At 41.9% G+C, this 21,137-nt stretch overlaps 1 protein-coding gene across 4 annotated transcripts in view; it reads left to right on the forward strand.

The window, feature by feature from the left end:
• The window catches only part of Mfn1 (mitofusin 1), a 45,742-nt gene that overhangs the window by 13,933 nt on the left and 10,672 nt on the right, over positions 1-21,137 (forward strand). For all 4 annotated transcript variants that reach the window (XM_028872652.2, XM_037206533.1, XM_028872653.2 and 1 more), the window contains 11 exons: positions 754-878; positions 2,084-2,192; positions 4,254-4,361; positions 7,356-7,509; positions 8,733-8,800; positions 13,482-13,603; positions 15,153-15,279; positions 15,460-15,564; positions 15,905-16,007; positions 16,188-16,417; positions 20,913-21,065. In XM_028872652.2, coding sequence (XP_028728485.1) covers positions 754-878; positions 2,084-2,192; positions 4,254-4,361; positions 7,356-7,509; positions 8,733-8,800; positions 13,482-13,603; positions 15,153-15,279; positions 15,460-15,564; positions 15,905-16,007; positions 16,188-16,417; positions 20,913-21,065 — 1,404 coding nt within the window. The remainder of the gene's footprint in view (positions 1-753; positions 879-2,083; positions 2,193-4,253; positions 4,362-7,355; positions 7,510-8,732; positions 8,801-13,481; positions 13,604-15,152; positions 15,280-15,459; positions 15,565-15,904; positions 16,008-16,187; positions 16,418-20,912; positions 21,066-21,137) is intronic.

Consider the following 21,137-nt stretch of genomic DNA (forward strand, 5'->3'; position numbering starts at 1 on the left):
TTTATGATAAACATCATCACTCAGGAATTCCAGTGGGCTCTGTTGCTAGTGCCATTTGTTAAGTGTTTATGTTTCCAAACCCTGATTGTTTAGTAGGTTGTATGAGTAAACTTTCAAAGGAAAAAAATTATTTATTTCCTATTTGGTTTTGACCCAAGTTTCTCGGGGCTGGAGAAATGGATGGCTCAGTGGTTAAGAGTACAGCCTGCTCCTGCAGAGGACCTGTGTTTTATTCCCAGCACCCATATAACAGTTCACTACCCCCTGTAACTCCAGTTCCAGGGGATCTGATGCCCTCTTCTGGCCTCTGAGGGCACCAGGCATGCACATGATGCACAGAAACATATGCGAGCAAATTTAAATTTTAAATAAATATATGTATATAACTGTAATTTTTTACACACACACACACACACATATATATATATATATAACTGTAGCCAATTTGGGCTACGGTTAGCACTAGCTTGGGTTAAAATAGATGTGCCAAGCTGGGCAGCGGTGGTGCATGCCTTTAATCCCAGTACTTGAGAGGCAGAGCCTGGCAGATCTCTGTGAGTTTGAGGACAGCCTGGTCTACAGAGCGAGATCCAAGACAGGCACCAAAACTACACAGAGAAACCCTGTATTGAAAAAAAAAAAAAAGAAGAAGAAGAAGAAGAAAGAAGATAGATAGATATGCCAAACCATAGTATTTATAGTATTTTTAATTTTTATTGAATTGAACCTCGTTTTCTTTCCTTCTCACTTTAGACAGTTAATCAGCTGGCCCATGCTCTCCATATGGACAAAGACTTGAAAGCTGGCTGCCTCGTGCATGTATTTTGGCCCAAAGCAAAATGTGCCCTCTTAAGAGATGACCTGGTTTTAGTAGACAGGTAAATTTACATACAAATTGTGTTTTCTCTAGGCTTACTTGATAGAATAATGCTGCTTATCAAACTCTGGGATCAAATACCTGACAAGAAGCAGTTTGAGGGAGGAAGGCTAATTGGACTCTCCGTCCGAGGCTATAGTTCATTATGGCAGGGAAGGTGTGTGGCAGGAGCAGCAGTTCACAGGAGCATGAAGCTGCTGACCACAGTGTATCTGCAGTTAGGAAGTGCAGAGGTGAGTCCTGGTGCTGTGCATTAGGAAGTGCAGAGGAGGTGAGTCCTGGTGCTGTGCATTAGGAAGTGCAGAGGAGGTGAGTCCTGGTGTTCTGCTCCTGCTTCCCCTTTTTTATTCAGCTGGAAAGTCAAGGAGGTTTACATTCTCTGAAGGTAACAGAATGCTTTTAGAATTTTTCCATTGCTTTTATTGATATATGCATTCTTTTATGTGTTTTAAATTTTATTTATTTAGTTTGGCATTGGGGTTGAAACAAGGTTGTGCTTTGAAGATATCCTGCTCTGAGCTATAGCCACAGGTCCCATCATGTGTTTTAAAATCATCTTACTAGTGCTTGATGAAATAGTGAGCATCAGTTGAGTATTTTTCTTACCTGTAGTATTCAAAGGATTCAAACATTTTTTGGTATGCTTTTTGTTTCTTCAATTAACAATTTGGTGTTCCATGGAAACCATTCAGTTTTGATGACTTTTCCCCACTCTTTTGAGACAGAGTCTATATAGTTCTGGTGGCCTGGAACTCATTTTGTAGACTAGGCTGGCCTTAAACTCATAGAGATCTGGCTGCCTTTGCTTCCTGAGTGCTGGAATTAAAGGTGTGTACCACCCTGCCTAGCTCCAGAGGGGCTTTTGTTTTTGTTTTTGCTTTTGTTTTTAGGTGTGCTTCTAAGCATTTTCATCTCTAAGCTGTACTGGATATAACTGATTGGAACAATTTATTGCTATTAGCCTAGTCTATTTTATTGTTGGTACTTCTTTTCCAGCATAAGAATGTGAAAAATTGAAGTATTGATTATGTTGCTTGTTTTGTCAAAAACATTGGATTAAAATTTTCTAGACATCTAATTGATGGCTGAGAGAATTTCTTTCTCTCTTTTGGATCTCAAATGATAGAAAAGTTTTTTGTTTTTTAATCTGTAACCCAAATTTTGCTTTTTAACAAATATGATATAGTATTTGCTTCTTCCCATTAGCCCAGGTACAGATGTTACCACAGAGCTGGATATCTGGATCGATAAGTTCTGCCTTGATGCTGATGTCTTTGTTTTGGTTGCAAATTCAGAATCCACACTGATGAACACGGTAGGATTTATTCTTACTGCTGTGCTTGGGTAGTATCCACTTTAGTTCTGTAAAGTGATGGGTTAGAAAGTAACTGAGGGCCTTTGTTTCCCTAGGGAGTGTTGCCTGGTTTCAGTAGCAGTCTAGGGCTCAGTGACTTTGGCTTCTAGTAAGTGTTTGTGGGTTTAAGGTGATATAAGTATGAATCTGGCACTCACCCTGTGTGTGTGTTAGCCTGGAAGAACATGGGCACCACGGTTGTTGAGATGTTCACTTAGAGTCTTTTATAAAATCCACACCATCCCTCCTCCTGCTTCCCTGACATGTATCAAGCAAAGCTTTTTCTCTTTAGATTCTCATCCTTTCCCAGCTTGATGTAGTTCAAACTTATCTGTGTATACCCTGGGTTGGAAGGTTCTTTATCCTGAATGACCAGATTCAATCCAAACAAACTTTCAGAATTTAGGTATCTAGTATGGAGTGGATGAGTGTCTGAGTACTGAGTACCCTACACCATAACCAAGGTATCACCAGTGAGGTCTTACTATTACAAACACCAGGCTTCTGTTGTAACACTGGATGGCTTGTGACCTCGTTCTGTGAGAAACTGTCCAAGTGTTTGAGATGTTGCAGAGGACCTCCATCATTTGGTGATGGCTAAGTGCCATGTCCTTGCACAGCTTCTGGGGATGAAGCTGACTGGGGTGACAAAGTCATGAAGAAAGGCACACAGATGGAAGAGTGGGGTTGGGAGGACAGAGAAACCACAGCCCTGGGTGTCAGTGTGTTTCTCTATTGTACGTGTGCAACAGAGAGGCAGGTTATTGCATACAGCTGAACAAGAGAGAGTTTAGTAGGAGCGGTCTTTGTAGGGGAGCAGTCTTTATCTAGAGGGAGAAAGCCGTTGTAGACATTTCTACACACACTGTCAACATCTCCCTGTGGATCACAGAAAGGCTTTGCCATTTTCCTGAGCCTAGCCTGGAGGAGTCTTTTCCATTTTCCTGTGTTTCTGAGGCCTAGGCTTCCTCCACTCCCCACAGATGAGCAGATTTCTCAGCCTCAGTCTGACTTTGGTGCCTCTGTTTATGCTATTCTCATTTGTTTTTCTCTTTGGTGCTAGCAATCAAACTCAGGGCTGTGGTGGTATTGTGCTCCCCAAAATATTGTGTACCCTAATAAACTTATCTGGGGTCAGAGAACAGAAAAGCCACTAGATACCCAAGATAGGCAGTGGTAGTACACGCCTTTAATCCAAGCATTCCAGAGGCAGAAATCCATCTGCTCAAGGATACAGCCAAACATGGTGACTCACGCCTTTAACCCCAGAAAACGAGCCTTTAAACCCAGGGAGTGATGGCAGAAAGCAGAAAGGTATATAAGGCGTGAGGACCAGAAACTAGAAGCATTTGGCTGGTTAAGCTTTTAGGTTTTGAGCAGCACAGTTCAGCTGAGAGCCATTGGGATGAGGACACAGAGGCTTCCAGTCTGAGGAAACAGGATCAGCTGAGAAGTTGGCCAGGTGAGGTTATAGCTGTGGCTTGTTCTGTCTCTCTGACCTTCCAGCGTTCACCCCAAAGCCTGGCTCAGGCTTGATTTTATTATTAAGACCCTCTAAGATTCCTGCTCCACAGGGCTGTGCATGTGTTAGGCAAGCACTGTCTGAGGCACACCCTCAGTCCTGTTGATGCCGTCCTTTCCTTAGTGTGTCCACTTTTGGACTCTTTCAGAAATACCTGTTAAGCTGGCTGTAATCACATGGCTGTAATCTTGTATATGGAGGCAGGAGAACCATCTTCAATATATAATGAGTTCAGGGCCAGCCTGGACTGTGTGAGACCCTGTTAGCAGTATGTCTAAGCCCATCATTAGCACCTATTGCTTCCTTTGTGGAGTGTTTCCTATTTTCAACTAGCTATTGGTCTTACGGTTCGATTTCCAAGGGCAAGGTGAGCGCTCATAGGGGCCTTAGTGGATGCTAATCACTGTGCTTTAAATGATTCAGACTTCTAAGTTAAAGGGTTTCGGTTATAAGTGTAAATAGAAAATACTTTTTAAAGTGTTGTTCTTGATATTTTTCAGGAGAAACATTTTTTCCATAAGGTAAATGAGCGGCTCTCCAAGCCAAACATTTTCATTCTGAATAATCGTTGGGATGCTTCTGCCTCAGAGCCAGAATATATGGAGGATGTAAGTTTTCTCCCCCTTTGTTTTGAACTGTGGTCATGTACATTATTATCTGAGAAAACAATAGACCTCGGAGGACATCATGAGAAGTTATTCTGTGATTGTGAAAATATGAATATAGCTGGGCCTCATGATACACACTTTAATCCCAGACTTGCGAGATGGAGGCTGAAGGATCAGGAATTCAAAAACAACATGAGCTGTGCAGTAAGTTTGAGGCTAGTCTGAGCCCTACTAGACTGTTTGAGAAAATGGAAAGAACAAAACTAAGAGTATAATTTTAGAGACCCTGTAGGGTTTGTGATAACTCCCTGATATACTAAGCTGTGTTTTTTCAGAACTTGAACTTGGTTTTGTGTTTCATCTGTTTTACATAGGGGTGTTTTGCCTGCATTTAGGTTTGTGCTTCACTTCCATGCCTGAAGCTAGAGGAACCAGCATAGGGTGTTGGGGCTCCTAGAACCAGAGCTACACACAGTTGGGAGCTGCCATGTTAGGACTCCAAAGGCATTGTGACCCATAGTTGAGAAACACTGCTCTAGACAGTAGATCTAGAGGCAGGTAGATCTCTGAGTTTGAGGCCAGCCTGGTCAAAAAAGTGAGTTCCAGGCTAGCCAGGACTGTATAGTGCCATTCTGTCTCAAACAACAAAACAAAACACCCAAAGGCCTTTGATCTATGAGTTGGTCATTTTATTTGTTTTTGTTTTTATGACAACATAGTTGAGATGCCAGTTGGTGGTGAGTGTGTGAATCGCAGACAGAGCAGCTTACTATGAGGTGGCCCAAAACAGAGTGGATGGGAGAATGTATAGGCCTGTTCTTGCTGCCTTCCCACTTTCCTTAGAATCGTCCTCACAGACACCGAGAGATGTGGGTCATAAATCTCCTAGGTTCTTCTCTGTCCAGTCAATATTAACCATCACAGTGTATAAATAGTATTTGTTTAATTTTCTTTGATATGTTTCGATTTTAGTTGTGTGGTTTATAAAGATGAAACAGTTTCCGTTACTCTTTAGGAATTGCAGAATTAGGACATCCTCACAGAATAGTTCACTAGTTCAGCATTTCTCTTTAGCCTAAGTTTCTTTTTATTTATTTATTTTGTTTTTGTTGTGAGACAGTATACCCCTGTAGTTCATGCTGGCCTTGAACTCCCAGCTGCCTTTTCCATACCCTCCTGAGGGCTGTGATTTTTTGCTTGTACCACCATACCCACTTTATTAATAGTGTTGGGAATTGAACTTAGGACTTCCTGTATGCTGGGCAAACATGCTAGTAACTGAACTACATCCCAGCTCTAGTTTCCATGTTATTTTTGAAATTTTTGTTTGTTTGTTTTGTTTTATTTTCCCTGAGAATCCTGGTTGTCCTGGAACTCACTCTATAGACCAGGCTGGCCTCAAACTCAGGGATCCGCCTGCTTCTGGACCACCACCACCACCACCACCACCCAGCTTTGAAATTTTTTTTTTTTTAAGATTTATTATTTTTTGTATTTTTTTTTTTTTTTTTTTTTTTTTTTTTGGTTTTTGCTTTTTCTGGTATTGGGCACTGAACTCGGGGCTTCATGCATACAAAGTAAGTACTCTGCAGTTGGACTTTTCCTTTGGGCTGCCAGCTCACAAATAATGACAGGGAGACTTATTATTAGTTATGAAAGCTTGGCTTTAGCTTAGACTTTTCTCCAACTAGCTCTTATAATTTAAATTCCGCCATGTGGCTCAGTTACCTCTCTTCTGTACCATATGTCCAATTTCAGTGTCTGGCTGGTATCTCTCCGCCTCTCTTCTTCCCAGAGTTCTATCTTCAGCCCCATCTCTTCCCCTCCATCATGAGTTTTTGTATCTCAGGCTGGCCTTGAGCTCACTATATAATCTAAGACAGACCTTGAACTCTTCCTACATCTACCTCCCAAGTTCTGGGATTACATGTTTTTGACACTATACCTGACTCTTTGTCTATGTATTTATGTGCATATGTTTGTGTGGGGGTATGTATACATGGACATGGGTGCCCACAGAGGCCAGAAGAGAGTATTGGATCCCCTGGAGCTAGAGTTACTAGTGGTTGTGAGCTACTTGATATGGTTGTTGGGATTGGAAAGAGCAACAGGGGTTCTTAAATGTTGAGCTATTTCTGTAGTCTAGCTTCCATGTTCTTAAGAAGAAAACTAGACTATGTTTTTATTTAAAATGAATGTGGTAGCTTTATTTTATATTCCTATTGTAGTGCTTATTTTCTGATTTCAAAGGTATTAACAGCCCCGCTGAAGACAATTTGGAAAATAAGCTTAAGTAAAAAAACTAAAACTGTTGCCCATTTTCTTGGGTGTTGCATGCCTGCCACTACTATTAATATACATATTAATTTTTATTATACTCTTAATATAAAATTGATTTCATTTTCCCATATAATTAGGTAGGCATTAATACTTATTTGTGATGTTTTGTAATATTTGGGTAGTATTTGATGTTCAAAAGGAAGATTATTAAATAGAGAGTTTCTGCCATCAAGGATCAGACTTCATTTACTGACACTTCCTGCATTTATTAAGTACATAGGAACAATTAATATGTGTCACTGTAAAAGTATGACCATGACAACTTATAGAAGAAAGTTTATTCGGGCTTCTGGCTTCAGAGGGATAAAAGTCTGTCATGGTGGGGAGCAAGCTGCAGTCATGGTGGCTGGAGCAGAAAGCTGAGGGTTCAGGTCTTGAACTGCAGGCATGAAGCAGAGAGAACAAACTCGGAGTGGGGAGGGGCCTTAAATTCTCAAAGCCCACCCCCCATGACACCTCATCTGGCAAGGCCTAACCTCCTAGGCTTCCTCAAACAGTGCCACCAACTGAGGACCAGGTATTTCAATTCCCAAGCCTGTGTGGGGCGTTTCTCACTCAAAGCACCACAGTTACTGTACCTGAAGTTTAGTAGAGGCCTGCGGTGTTATTATTTCTGTTTTGTTTACATTGTTCAGATTCTTGTGCTGTTTGCAGGTGCGAAGACAGCACATGGAGAGATGCCTTCACTTCTTGGTGGAAGAGCTCAAAGTTGTGAGTCCCTCGGAAGCTCGGAACCGGATCTTTTTTGTTTCAGCCAAGGAAGTTCTCAACTCCCGAAAGCACAAAGCCCAGGGGATGCCAGAAGGTGGTATGTAAGAATTATGATTTCCTTCTTAAATGTAAATGTAGGTTATAATTAAACAGCATGCTGCAAATCATATCTTGTTCTCTGCTACCTGGGGCTTCAGTAACCTGTGCTTAACAGTGGTGCAGTTGTATTAGACGGCAAATGTTAAATCACACTGTCAAGAGTAGTGTGGTGAGCTCTCTCATCATCCCAGGCAACAGGAGGCTTCCTTTTGTGTAGTACATTCAAAACAGTACCCAGCTGTTTTGTGAGCTGGCATGTGACTCCAGGCTGTGCTGGAGACCCTTACTGTATGAAGAATAGCCCAAGTGGAGCGTGCCTACTGGTGCAGGCAGTGTGGTCACACCCGGTGGGGATCATAAAGTTCTTCCTTTAGGTGAAAAGGTGAACTGCTTGACTTAATATTTGTTACAATTCTACAGTAAGAACAAATCTGTGAAATTATGAAGATGCAAAAAGAAATTTGTGCTAATAGGCCATCATACCTCTAACCTCAAGAGATATGTCCTCACTGCATACTGAAGGCTTACTTAAGATGAGCAGGGCATAAACTTTGTGTATGTATGTAGACAATACAACATAGTGTCCTAGTTAGATTTCTGTCACTTTGACACATGCTAGGAACATTTGGGAAGAGGAAACTTCAACTGAAATGATGCCTCTGTCAGACTGGCCCGTGGGCATCTCTGTGCTGCACTTTCTTGATTGGTGACTGAGGGCCAGCCCACTGTGGACAGTGCCACTCTGAGCAGGTGGTCCTGGGTGGTATGCATAAGCCATAGAGAGCAAGACCGTCAGCAGCACTCTTCTTTGGCATCTGCCTTGGTTCCTGCCTTGAGTTCCTGTCCTGACTTAACTTCACGATGAACTGTGATGGGAACAAGCAAGCTGAGTTTACTCCCCAGGTTGTCTCTGATTATGGTGTTTTAGCACGGCAATAGGAGAAAGCAAACTAACACACATAGTATGATAGAGGGTTTCACAGTCTTTAGTTTCCAGCAGCCCTGAGCAGTCTAGGAACATCTGTGTGAAGAGAGATTATTAGAGCAGATTTAAAAATCTTTGCCTCAGTCAGGCATGATGGCTCACACCTGTAGCCCAAGGTCTTTGGAAGCTGAAAAAGGAGGATTCCCACAAGTTCCGGTAGCATGGGCTGCATAGTGAGACCTTGTCTCACAAAAGCAAAACGAAGAAGAAAATCAAACTTTTTGCCTGTGTTACAGGTGGGGCACTTGCAGAAGGATTTCAGGCAAGATTACAAGAGTTTCAGAATTTTGAACAAACTTTTGAGGTAGGGATTTAATTACTACTGGCTTATACATGGCACTGGTCGGAGAGTGACTGTAATCTTCATTGTCTACCTTTGTCAATAACCTCTGCTCTTATTAAGTGTAGTCCTGACAACAGAAGTGAAACAAGAAAGGTTTGAAGAAATGAAGGCCCTGCAGAAAGGATGACCTGTAAGAATTGAGAAAGATGTATTTGTTTATATGTTTATAAATGAAAAAGTAGTCTACTCTTTCTTATGTTGTGCAGTGAATGGTTATTTCTTGTGTTCATACCTATGGAGCAAAACAGTAACTGCTGTTGGGACAGATGATGTTTCCCAGGCAGTGGTGGCACACACCTTTAATTCCAGCACTCAGGAGGCAGAAGCAGGCAGATCTCTGCGTTCCAGGACAGCCAGAGCTACACAGAGAAACCCTGTCTTGAGTTAAAAAAAAAGCAAAATGAGGCCTGTTCACTATCTTTATGAAGATTGTTGTGCCAAATAAGAAAAAAACATTGAGAATGCTACTTGACAAAATTGTCTTACATTTCTAAATTGTATTGCCACTGGTTAATTTTGCCACTTCTCATTTTGTGCCAGATGTTTTGAACAGATGAGTAAATATAAAAATCATTATGATACAGCTTTGGTATTTAGGAATCTGGTAGGAAAGCCCTGCAGTGTGTAAGGGGCTGATGTATGTGCAGCACTGAGGAGAGAGGGATGAATAGGCTTTCTATTGCTGTGATAAAAATACCATGTTCAAAAGCAAATTAGGGGTAAAGTTTCATTGTATAACTCTCAGGTCAGGGCAGGCACCTGGAGGCAGGAACTGAAGCAGAGGCCATGGAGAAACACTGTTTACTGATTTGCTCCCCATAGCTTGCTCCATTTGCTTTTTGATTGTTTTTTTTTTTAAAAACGAGGTTTCTTTTTGTAGCCCTGGCTGTCCTGGAATTCACTGTGTAGACCAGGCTGGCATTTTACTCAAGAGATCCACCTGCCTCTGTCTCCCAAGTGCTGGGATTAAAAGTGTGTGTAACCACTGCCCAGCCTAAATTCATTTCTAATTATTACTTTTTACATTTCCTTATTGAAAAAGAATCGTTAAAATTCTGATGCTTGAATTTTTTCTTAACTTTTGGATTATTTCTTCGTGTGTGTGTGTGTGTGTGTGTGTGTGTGTGTGTGTGTGTGTCTTTTATTTTATTTATTTTATTATTTACTTATTTATTTTGAGACAGGATTTCTCTGTGTTGTTTTGGTACCTGTCCTGGATCTCACTCTGTAGACCAGACTGGCCTCGAACTCACAGAGATCCACCTGGCTCTGCCTCCTGAGTGCTGGGGTTAAAGGCGTGCACCATCACCGCCCAGCCTGTATTGCTTTTATATGCATTTTCTCTTTCGATTTGAAATTTTTCTTTGTGGGCTTTTGATTGTTGTAGATAAAGCCTCTATCAAATTCATCATTTTTTAATGTTTTTCTAAAGATGTATTTCTAATTGGCAGTGAGTAGATGTGTTAGTATAGTGCCCAAAGAGGACAGAGGTGTGGGGTCTCCTGAAGCTGGAGGATGGCATGAGCCATCTGCCATGGGTACCAGGAATCAAATCACTCTTAACTGCTGAGCTATCTTTCCATTCCCAAATCATCATCATAATCAGTTTGCTCTTTGCCGTGGTATTCATTTTATTCAGGAGCTAAGTATTTTTAACATACAGATACTGAGTTAAACAAGCCTTGAATGCCAACTGGAGTGAAAGTTTTACTTTTTGTTTTGTTTTGTTTTTCGAGACAGGGCTTCTCTGTGTAGCTTTGGTGCCTTTCCTGGATCTCACTCTGTAGACCAGGCTGGCCTCGAACTCACAAAGATCCACCTGGCTCTGCCTCCCGAGTGCTGGGATTAAAGGCGTGCATCACCACCACCCGGCAAAAGTTTTACTTTTTAAACTGCATTTGATGATCTTACTACAGGACTTCTTTGCACAGGTATTTCACCATTACCTGTCCTTTATAGGTTTGGTGTATGAGGGAAGGAAGTGTCTGTGCATGGTTTAAAGGGCATTCCTGTGATGCTGCCCAATTTGGATTGGCACTGTGTTCAGCAGTAGTGCTGTCCCAGCGGTAAATATTGTAAATACAATTGATTTGTGATTGTTTAGGAAAATGCCACACCCCCACCCCCTTTTCTTTTGAGTCAGGGTTTCCCGTGTAGCCCTGGCTGGCCTGAAACTTCTTATGTAGATCATTCTGGCCTTGAATGTCTCTTTCTTAAAGACAAGTATTGATGTGTTTTGTTTTTTGAGTCTCTGTGTTAAGCTGGCCTTGAATGCTTGGGTCTCGGTGGTCCTCCCACCATAGCTTTCCAAGTCCTGGAGACCACAGGTGTGACTACAAGCCTGGTGCTTGATAGTGACATCATGGAGGTTTGTCCTTTAAGAAAGCTGGGTACATGGGTGTACTCTGAACTACTTGGGAGGCTGAGTCTGGAGGATTTCAGAGCTATCCTGGACAGTTTAGTGAGATTGTTTCTTTAAACAATGAGTGTATGTGTATGCATGTATGTATAAAAATATGTGCATATCTCCATGATCTAGGTAAGAGGTAAGTTCATCGTGTCTTTCACTTTCAGTTTAAAACATGCTAAAATAGCATTCTTGGGTGTTTGTAATTGTACATTATTAATAAACTGACTTCTTTACATGTTAATAAGAAATCAGAAAACTAATTGATCTGTGTTCTGAGATTTTGGTTCTCAGTTTTTAAATTTGAAAGTCTATAGGATGTTCTGACAAGGTAGAATTGAGAGCAGGTTGGTCAGTATTTTTTAACCTCTTACAGAGTTACAGAATTATTGATAACATAACTGCAAAGTGTGTGCACTTGTGTGCTTCCAGCAAAAATTGGTTAGTTCAGGAGTGTGTAAGGACTTTCTCAGGGTGCTCCTTGGGACCCTGCAGATGAAGACAACCCCAGTGTGGATACCCTCCGTGGAAAGGCTTCTTTTCTTCTTTGTACTTGCTCACTGTCACATGACTGAGTCAGTACCTCCTGTGCCTGGCAGCTTGGAGTCCTCTTCACTCTGTCTAGTCCAGCTCTCACACTGTGCTGTCTTCTGTGCGCTGGGTCTTCATTACTGACATCTAGATCGACTTCATCGAGGACCATTTCTTTTACCTTTTTTCCTCTTAAAATTATTTTTATGATTTTGTTTTAATTTTGTGGAGATTGATTTGGCACATTTACAAGGCAGTTGTTTAAAATAAAATCAAAGCTGAGTTGGATCATTTAAAAATCAGTAGCTTATAAGCCAGCTGCTCAGAGCTGGGTGATGATTATAGGTTCTGGTGAAGGGTGTATCTTAGAGATTCTTTGACAAAGAATACAACTGCAATAGGCAACTTGCTGTCAGTAGAAGTTTAGAAAGGATGAGTGGTGCTTAAGTGAGCTTCCTGAGAAAAGGTACAGCTAGCTGATGTGATATTTAATTTTAAGGCCAGCCTGAGTTATATAGAGTTCCAAGAGCCTGGGTTATGTAGAAGAAAAAAACAACTCTGTATCTAAAAACAAACACGAACCAGAAGTAGTGATTCATGGGGCTGGAGGATTGTTGTGAGTTGGAGGCCAGCATGAGCTAGCTACTTTATGCTCATGTGCACACACGCATGCGCTCTCTCTCTCTCTCTCTCTCTCTCTCTCTCTCTCTCCTTCCCTCTCTCCCCTCCCTCCCCCCCTCCCTCCCTCCCCCCCTCTCCCCTCTCCCTCCCTCCCCCCCCCTCCCCCCTCCCTCCCCTCCCTCCCCCCCCTCCCTCCCTCCCCCCCCCCCCCCCCCCTCCCTCCCCTCCCTCCCCCCCCCCCCCCCTCTCTCTCTCTCTCTCTCTCCCTCTCTCCCCCCTCCCTCCCTTCCCCCTCCCCCTCCCTGTCTCCCTCCCTCCCTCCCTCCCTCTCTCTCTCTCTTACTCTCCCTTCCCCCCCCACTCTCCAACAAAAACAAAACAAAAGGAGGAGAAAGGTAGGGGAGGGCCCACTTGTTAGGGACAGTGCCTGATTTAAGCTACAGGTGCCTTGAAGGGGAGACTGCAAGCTGAGTGTCCTTGAGGTCCGGCTCTGTGCTATACACTCACGGTCTCCGAGATAGCTGCAAGGGGTTTTCTGTCTGTATTTTAAAATATTTAAGTGGTTAGTGATAATTTTAACCGTTCATATATTAATTGTTAAATATTCTTTTCAGTAACCTTAGGTATATCATCATGTTATATCAATCATTTTAAAATAAGAATTCTAAAACAACACCACAAAGAATTCTTACCAACTCAGACCTTATTGGTTATATAAAACAGACATGGTTAAAACGGTAAATGACTGGAAGCCAGATAGGTAATTCTCATGGGACCCCGTGACCCTGAGAACAGTGCCATTTGTTAGTTTCTTTTCTGTTGTAATTGTCTGGTCGTCAGCCCACTGCACATTACTGTGTGAGGATGCACAAAAATATAAACTTGCTGTTACAGCTCTTCTTACTTTTAAGTCCTTCAGTTTGCTTAATCTTTGTCATTTTAAGTTGTGTTTCATCATGCAATTTTTTTTCCATCTTTCCTTTTTGTTTTGGTTTAAGTTACAATCAGCAAGTTTTTGTGTTTGAATTCCTGAAAGTGTTTGGACGGAATTGCAGTAATGTGTTATGACTTGGGCCCTCGCAGGAGTGTATCTCGCAGTCAGCAGTGAAAACAAAGTTTGAACAGCACACTATCAGAGCTAAACAGATACTAGACACTGTGAAAAACATACTGGACTCAGTAAACGTGGCAGCAGCAGAGAAGAGGTAGGCACCCCTTTATTATGGCCCAAATGTTACTTTCATTGTGTCAGACCTTTAGGGCTTGAAATGTTATGAGAAATACTTTGGCACTAAGAACAATTTTGTGATTTTACTAGTGCCTGCTTGTGTATTTTTAAATGAATACTTAAAGATGATTACTTACTAATTTTGTGGCCTTCCTTGAGTGGCTGTGTATGAATTGTGACTTTAAAATGTTGAGTAACTTCATGGGAGAGGAAGACTGGTCTTCAAGCAGAATCATAGGAAGAATTCCAAACCAGGTGATGCTGTTGATGCTCAATTCATAGTCCTTCTGTAAACTTGAAATAGTATGTGAAGGTACTGAAGCAGTATAGCTTCCCCAGATGTGACACACACCTGGAATCCCAGTCCTGGTGAGGCTAAGGTGGGAAGAGTTTGGGTTGAGGCTATCTTAGGGTACATGTCTTTAAAAAAAAAGTATAAAATTTGACACACTTGGGAACAAAGAGCAAAAAGTTGTTAGGTGTGACAAATAAGATGTTATCAGGCCTCGTGCAACCTTAGCAAACTTAATTCAGTTGAAGGAGGTATAGAAAGCATCAAAGATCAAGTCAAGATGGGGTCAGATTGAAGAATGCTTTTGAGATAGTCTGGTCTAAAACCCCTGGCACTCCTCATGCCTCAGCCTCCCAAACACGGAAATTACAAGCTTTACCCTGTAAGCCTGGCTAAAACTGAAGGTTGGTTGGTTGGTTTGCAAGCCCTCTGTCTACTGCCCCAGCCCTTAAAATTGAAGTTTTGAAATTATGTATTTTCACTAAGAAGACCTCCACACACACCAGCCTGTAACACATCTCTGCCTGTTCTTGACTTTGCTGCTTATTCAGCATCATGTGTAAATGGTGGCAGCAGTAAATGTCTCAGCCCTGCAGCGCCTCTGCACAGCCTGTGTGTTGTGTTCTTGCTGAAGCCCATTCCAGCTTGACTGCTCCTTGATGCAAACCAAGTAATAAATGCAGTCTAATCGACTGACCTCCATCCTTTAAAACATAGGACGTTGAACCAGACATGGCACAAAGATGTAACTTGAGGACAGTGTCCTGAAAAGTAATGCTGGTTTTCCTGTCATTCAGGGGTCCACAGACATTCCCTGATGCAGGGAGTTCGATAGTGGATAGTCTGGGCTTTGGGGCCACACCATCTCGTTTATAGAGTGCACAGCTAACAGAAGGAGCTTTTGGCTTCCCACTGTACTGTTTGCTGCACTTGTTTATTAACTGAATCGCATTGAGTTCCTATTTATTCTCATGTGGAGACTTAGAATCCTTATGCTTTTGTTAGGATGCAGGTAATTCAGGAGAGTCAAGGTCATTTATATTAAGCCATCCACAATGAAGGACTTGCCAAGTGAAATGCAACTGTAGTCCTTTCAGACTTTGAATACAAGATTTCTTTTTTTCTCGTGTCATGTTAATTAATGGTTCCAGATATAAATGAATAACCTTGCTTAATTAATTGCTTTAGGACTTTAACATGCCCCAAATATTGATCACTCTTCATAATAAAATAGGGTTTATTCAATGGAAGAGAGGGAAGACCAAATTGATAGACTGGACTTTATCCGAAACCAGATGAACCTCTTAACACTGGATGTTAAGAAGAAAATCAAGGAGGTCACAGAGGAGGTGGCAAACAAGGTAACAGGAGCTCTGGTCACAGTGTCTGGAAGCAGCAGTGTGTGTTAGTACTAAATGCTGCCTGTCTCTCACCTTGGATGAGTATATGTCCCTCATTGGATATTCTGAGCAGCTGGTACTCTTTCTTTATTTTTATGGATTACTTTAATTTTTAACTCTGAGTTTTTTTAATGTTTTCAGGTTTCTTGTGCAATGACAGATGAAATTTGTCGACTGTCTGTTTTGGTTGATGAGTTTTGTTCTGAGTTTCATCCTACCCCCAGTGTGCTGAAAGTGTATAAGAGTGTAAGTTAAAGTTGGTGAACCATTTGTTCTGGGGCTGCTTTCCTGCTCTCTGCTATCGTTGTCTGTTTAGTGGCTCGGCCATCTCACTGCCTTCTTGGCAGTCACTGCACAGATGACTTTGACAGCTCCCATGCTCTGGTAATAAATGCAAACTGTCACAGCACGTCAGATTGCAGAGGGACTGGGCATGGAGCTCAGTGGTCAGGCATGTGCTTAGCAACTGGGAAGCTCTAGGTTCAGTTGCCAGCACTCACCCACAAGTTCATTTCATCAGTCTTTATAAAATCTACCTACTTCCTATGGAAAAAACAACATGGACGTTTGCAATCATTATTGACAGGAATTAAATAAGCACATAGAAGATGGTATGGGAAGAAATTTGGCTGATCGGTGCACCAATGAAGTCAATGCTTCCATGCTTCAATCTCAACAAGAAATTATCGGTAATGTTCAATCTACAGAGCCATGTGTAGCCTGTTTCCCTCCCTTCCTCCCTCCATCCCTTCTTTTCCTCTTCCTCTCTCCCCTCTTCTTTGATAAAGGGCTGTTCTCATTTGGGTCCATCGCCTGGAAAATAAAGCATGTACTACTGTTTGTTAAAATAAATGTCATCCTTCTTCCAGAAAACTTGAAGCCATTACTTCCAGCTGGTATACAGAATAAACTTCATACACTAATTCCTTGCAAAAAGTTTGATCTCAGCTATGATCTCAATTGCCACAAGTTGTGTTCCGATTTTCAAGAGGACATTGTGTTTCGATTTTCCCTGGGCTGGTCCTCCCTTGTGCATCGATTCCTCGGCTCCACAAATGCACAGAGGGTGCTGCTTGGGCTCTCAGAACCCATCTTTCAGGTGAGCATCTTGATTCTACCAGCTGGTGCTCTTATGCAGCTCATGCAGATTTCTCTAATAAGCTGCCTTACTCGAACCTGCCTATTTATGAGCTCATGTCTGTCTCAGCAAGCATCTTCTGAGTTGGGTTTTGTTTGCCTATTAATACTATGAATGATGTAAATGGTTCTACATTCAATTTTGAGTCTTTTCTGTTTACTTATTTGTGTATGTGTGCATGTTTGTTTGTATGTATGTGCATGTTTGTGGACATGTATGTGTCACAGCTGAAGGTCAGAAGACAACATGTAGGAGTCAGTTTTCTGCTTCTACCATGTGGCTTCTGGGATTGAACTCAGATCCTCAGGCTTTGCAGGAAGTGCCTTGACCCTCAGTGCCATCTTTATGGACCAAGAAACTTGTATATTCTTAAATTTGGTTCCAGGCTTCACATAAATTAGAATAAGCTTTAAATTTTGTTAATTCTATAATTTTGAGGAGATTTATGAACTAAAAACCATCCCAGAGGCTAGAAAGATGGCCCAGCAGTTAAAAGCACTTGCTCTGGCGGAGGACCTGAGTATCTTCTCAGCACCCACCTTGGGTGTTTTATAACCCGTAACTCCAGCTCCAGGGGATCTGATGATCTCTTCTGGTCTCTAAAGGCACCTGCACATACCTGCCATGCATTCACACAGACATACATGTGCATGTAAATAGTAAACATAAAAATAAATAAAAACATCACCATAATCTAGTCTTAAATTATTTCTGTTGGGGCTGTTTGGTTTCCAGCACCCACACTGGATAGTTCACAACTCTCTGTAACTCCAGCCCCAGGGGATCTAATACCATCTTCTGGCCTTTGTAGACACCTGTACATATCCTCCCCATACACACATAATTAAAAATAAAGTTGTTTATAAAAAAACAGTACATTTGCCGGGCAGTGGTGGCGCACACCTTTAATCCCAGCACTCGGGAGGCAGAGCCAGGCGGATCTCTGTGAGTTCGAGGCCAGCCTGGGCTACCAAGTGAGCTCCAGGAAAGGCGCAAAACTACACAGAGAAACCCTGTCTTGAAAAAACAAAAACAAAAAAAAAAGAACATTTTTGTTCTCCAAAGATTCCTCCTGCCCATTTATAGCAGCAGGTCGTCATTCACATCTGGGTTCACCACAAGTCAGTTTTGTCAATTTGGATTTGCCTTCCGGACAACGTCTCAGGTGCCTGGGCATAGCTCACATAGGATGTTTTCAAGGGTTAGCTTCCAAGTATCAGTATTGTAGCACTTCACTCCAGGTGGCAGAGTACTTCTAGAACAAGTAGAACACGTTTTATTTCTCTATCACCCGTTGGCCCATAGTGTGGTAGCTGGCTGAGCAAGAAAGTCATTACCCAAGAAACCTGCAGAAGTAATGATGTCGCACGTCAGTGGGGGACAGTGAGAGCGAGGCTGCTGTTTTAGACTTAAGTGGGCTCCACTGAGCAGTTTTAAGATGGTTTTCTATATGCACCTCCCCATGAATTTATACCCACTTAAAGGTTCCTGGGCCTCTTACTTACCTCCTTCAGTACTCCACTGCCCACTCTGTTCCCTCACATTCTGCCCCTCCCATTGGCCCCCTTTGTTCCTAAACAAGTGTGCTTCTCCGTATATCCCCAGTATATGCATGATGTGTGTGCCTGTCCTGTGCAGGACCCACAAATGAGACCAGACATCCAGTACTTGTCTTTCTCATATGATTTACTCATGTAATATGGTTCTCTCCAGTTGTATCGTTTTCCTGCAAATGACATAACTTCATTCTTTGTGATGCAAGAATTCTATTGCAAGCCCAGTGTTGGTGGCGCATGCCTGTAATCCCAGCACTCGGGAGGCAGAGACAAGCGGATCTCTGTGAGTTTGAGGCCAGACTGGTCAACAGAGTGAGTTACAGGACAGCCGGGGCTACAAGGAGAAACCTTGTCTCAACCCCCGCCCCCAAAGAAGAACACAAAGGGTTTATTTAATAAGCATATGAAAAGTGTTCAGTCAGTCATTAGAGAAGTGTAAATCAAACATACCGTGAGATATCAGTTCACACTCACCAGGATAAGATGGACAGTAACAAGTGTGCAAACCACACCTAGAAAACTAGAGCCTTCACAGTGCTGGCTGGCAGAATGAAAGTGATGCGACCACTTTGGAAAATAACTTGTCAAAGTCTCAGAAAAATAAACATAAATGCCAGGTGTGATGCTCACTTGTGATCCCAATGCTCAGGAGGGTCATTAAGTCTGAGGCCAGCCTGGGCTACAAAGTAAGACATTGTCTACACACCTAAAATAGCAGGGCATGGTGGCACACACCTATAGTCCCAGAACTTGGAAGGTAAAGGCAAGAAGATTATACATTCAAGGTCACACACACTCTCTCTCACACACACACACACACACACACACACACACACACACACACACACACACACCAGGCAGAGAGGGAAGGAGGGAGGGAGGAAGAAGAGAGAATTCTAGTAAAAGGAAGTTCCCCTCAAGTTACTGCATGGCCTAGCAGTACCTTGAATACCCCCAGAAGTGAAGCACACATCCACATGAGGGCACACATGCACAGCCACATAACAGAATGCATGTACATTCACAGCATTTCAAAAGCAACTATGGAGCACTATTCACAATAGCTATTATGAGACCAAAGCAGTTGTCCAACAGCAAAAGACTATTAAGAAAAATGTAGTTTTATGTGTAAGTTCATAAGCGCCTTTATTGAAGGTATGATGTTCTGTCTCAAGAATATTTAATTTTCAATAAAGTATATGCCCTACAAAAATAAAGAGAAAATGTAGATTATATATGCAATGGAATTCTTCTATTTTTTTTTTTTTCTGTTTTTTCGAGACAGGGTTTCTCTATGTAGCCCTGGTTGTCCTGTAACTCTATAGACCAGGCTAGCTTCGACCCCAGAGATCCACCTGTCTCTGCCTCCCAGGCGCTAGGATTAAAGGCATGTGCCACCACTGCCCGGGTGTGTTCCTCTTTTGAGCAATATTTTTATTCATGTTTTAGTTGTACTAGTTGGCCACTATTAAGTTTTAAGGGATTCTTTCTCTCTTCTGCATGTAAATTTACTATACAGATAAGTGATGTCCAAATATATTTTCTAATGTGTGGCTTATCTTTTAATCTTGTGTTTTGAAATTTAAAAGGTTGTTTTGTTGTGGTGGTAGATTTTATTTTTATTTTTATTTTTTCATTTTGTTTTGTGACAAGATCTTCAGACTGGCCTGTGTAGGCCAGAGAGGCCTTGTTATGGCAATCCTCCTGCCTCAATCTCTGGAATGCTAGAATTGCAGGTATGAGTTTCCACACCCAGCTAAAAGGTTTTTATTTTCAAAATGCTTTATCATATTGATTGATTTGATTTGATTGAGTGTCTTGGAGAGGATCAGACACAATGATATGGAGGTCAGAGGGTAACTTGGAATAGTTGGTTCTCTCCTCCACCACGTGGCTTCTGAGGATCAAACTTAGACAGTCAGACTTGACTTAGAGCACTGTTACCTATGAGCCATCTTACTGGTCCCAGGTTTTAATTTCCAAGTTTAATTTACCTGGCTTTTTTGCTTGTTTTAATGATTATGCTTTTGATTTAATGTGTGTGTGTGTGTGTGTGTGTGTGTTGTGTGTGTGTGTGTGTTTGAACTAGGGCATTGCATGTGCTAAGTACACAGTCTTACTACTATACTATATCTTCAACTCTTTTTTTTTTCTTTTTATCTTTTTTTTTTTTTTTTGGAAACAGGATTTCTCTGTGTAACTTTGCGCCTTTCCTGGGTCTCGCTCTGTATACCAGGCTGGCCTCGAACTCACAGAGATCCGCCTACCTCTGCCTCCCGAGTGCTGGGATTAAAGGTGTGCGCCACCACCGCCTGGCTATATCTTCAACTCTTTAAAAAAAATAGTCTTGATTCCTGGGAGATGGAATTAGCTGGAGAGATGGCTCAGTGGTTAAGAGTGCTTACTGCTTTTTCAGAGTTCTCAGCACCCACATTTAGGCAGCTCACAATTGCCTGTAACTTCCAGGGGATCCAAAACCTCTATCTTTGGGGTACACCACATACACATAATTAAAAATAAGAAAAGTTAATCTAAAACCAGTTTTAATTCCTATTGATTTACTATTAAATTTATTGTTCTTTCTATCATTGGTTCACATCATAGAAACTAGTTCTCGTGAAGGTACATGTTTGTAATCTCAGCAGTTGAATAGCTGAAGCTGGAAGAGTTGGAGTTGGCGTTTCAGGCTAGCCTAGGTAACCATGTCAGATACTGTCACACCCCTCCCACCACCACCAAAAAACCAAACAAACAAACAAAACTCTTAGTGCATTCTTATTTTCTTCATGGATTTGTGTTCTGCTCATGTTTTGGAATCTTTTCTCCTATAGTCTGCTTTAGTTTTTAAAAACAACTTTATGAATTTAACTATTTTGTTTTGTTTCTCCTAAATTCATCAGCTCCCTAGATCTCTAGCTTCAACTCCCACTGCTCCTTCTAATCCAGCAACGCCAGATAATGCAGCCCAGGAAGAGCTCATGATCACCTTGATCACAGGATTGGCGTCCCTCACATCTAGAACCTCCATGGGCATCATAGTTGTTGGGGGAGTGGTAAGAAACAGTACTTTTAATAAAGTTATCATCCTAGTCTCAAGAACTATCAAGCATCTGAAAATTTGTAGG

The sequence above is a fragment of the Peromyscus leucopus genome, chromosome 6 (assembly GCF_004664715.2).
Source record: "Peromyscus leucopus breed LL Stock chromosome 6, UCI_PerLeu_2.1, whole genome shotgun sequence".
In the NCBI taxonomy this organism is placed as follows: domain Eukaryota; kingdom Metazoa; phylum Chordata; class Mammalia; order Rodentia; family Cricetidae; genus Peromyscus; species Peromyscus leucopus.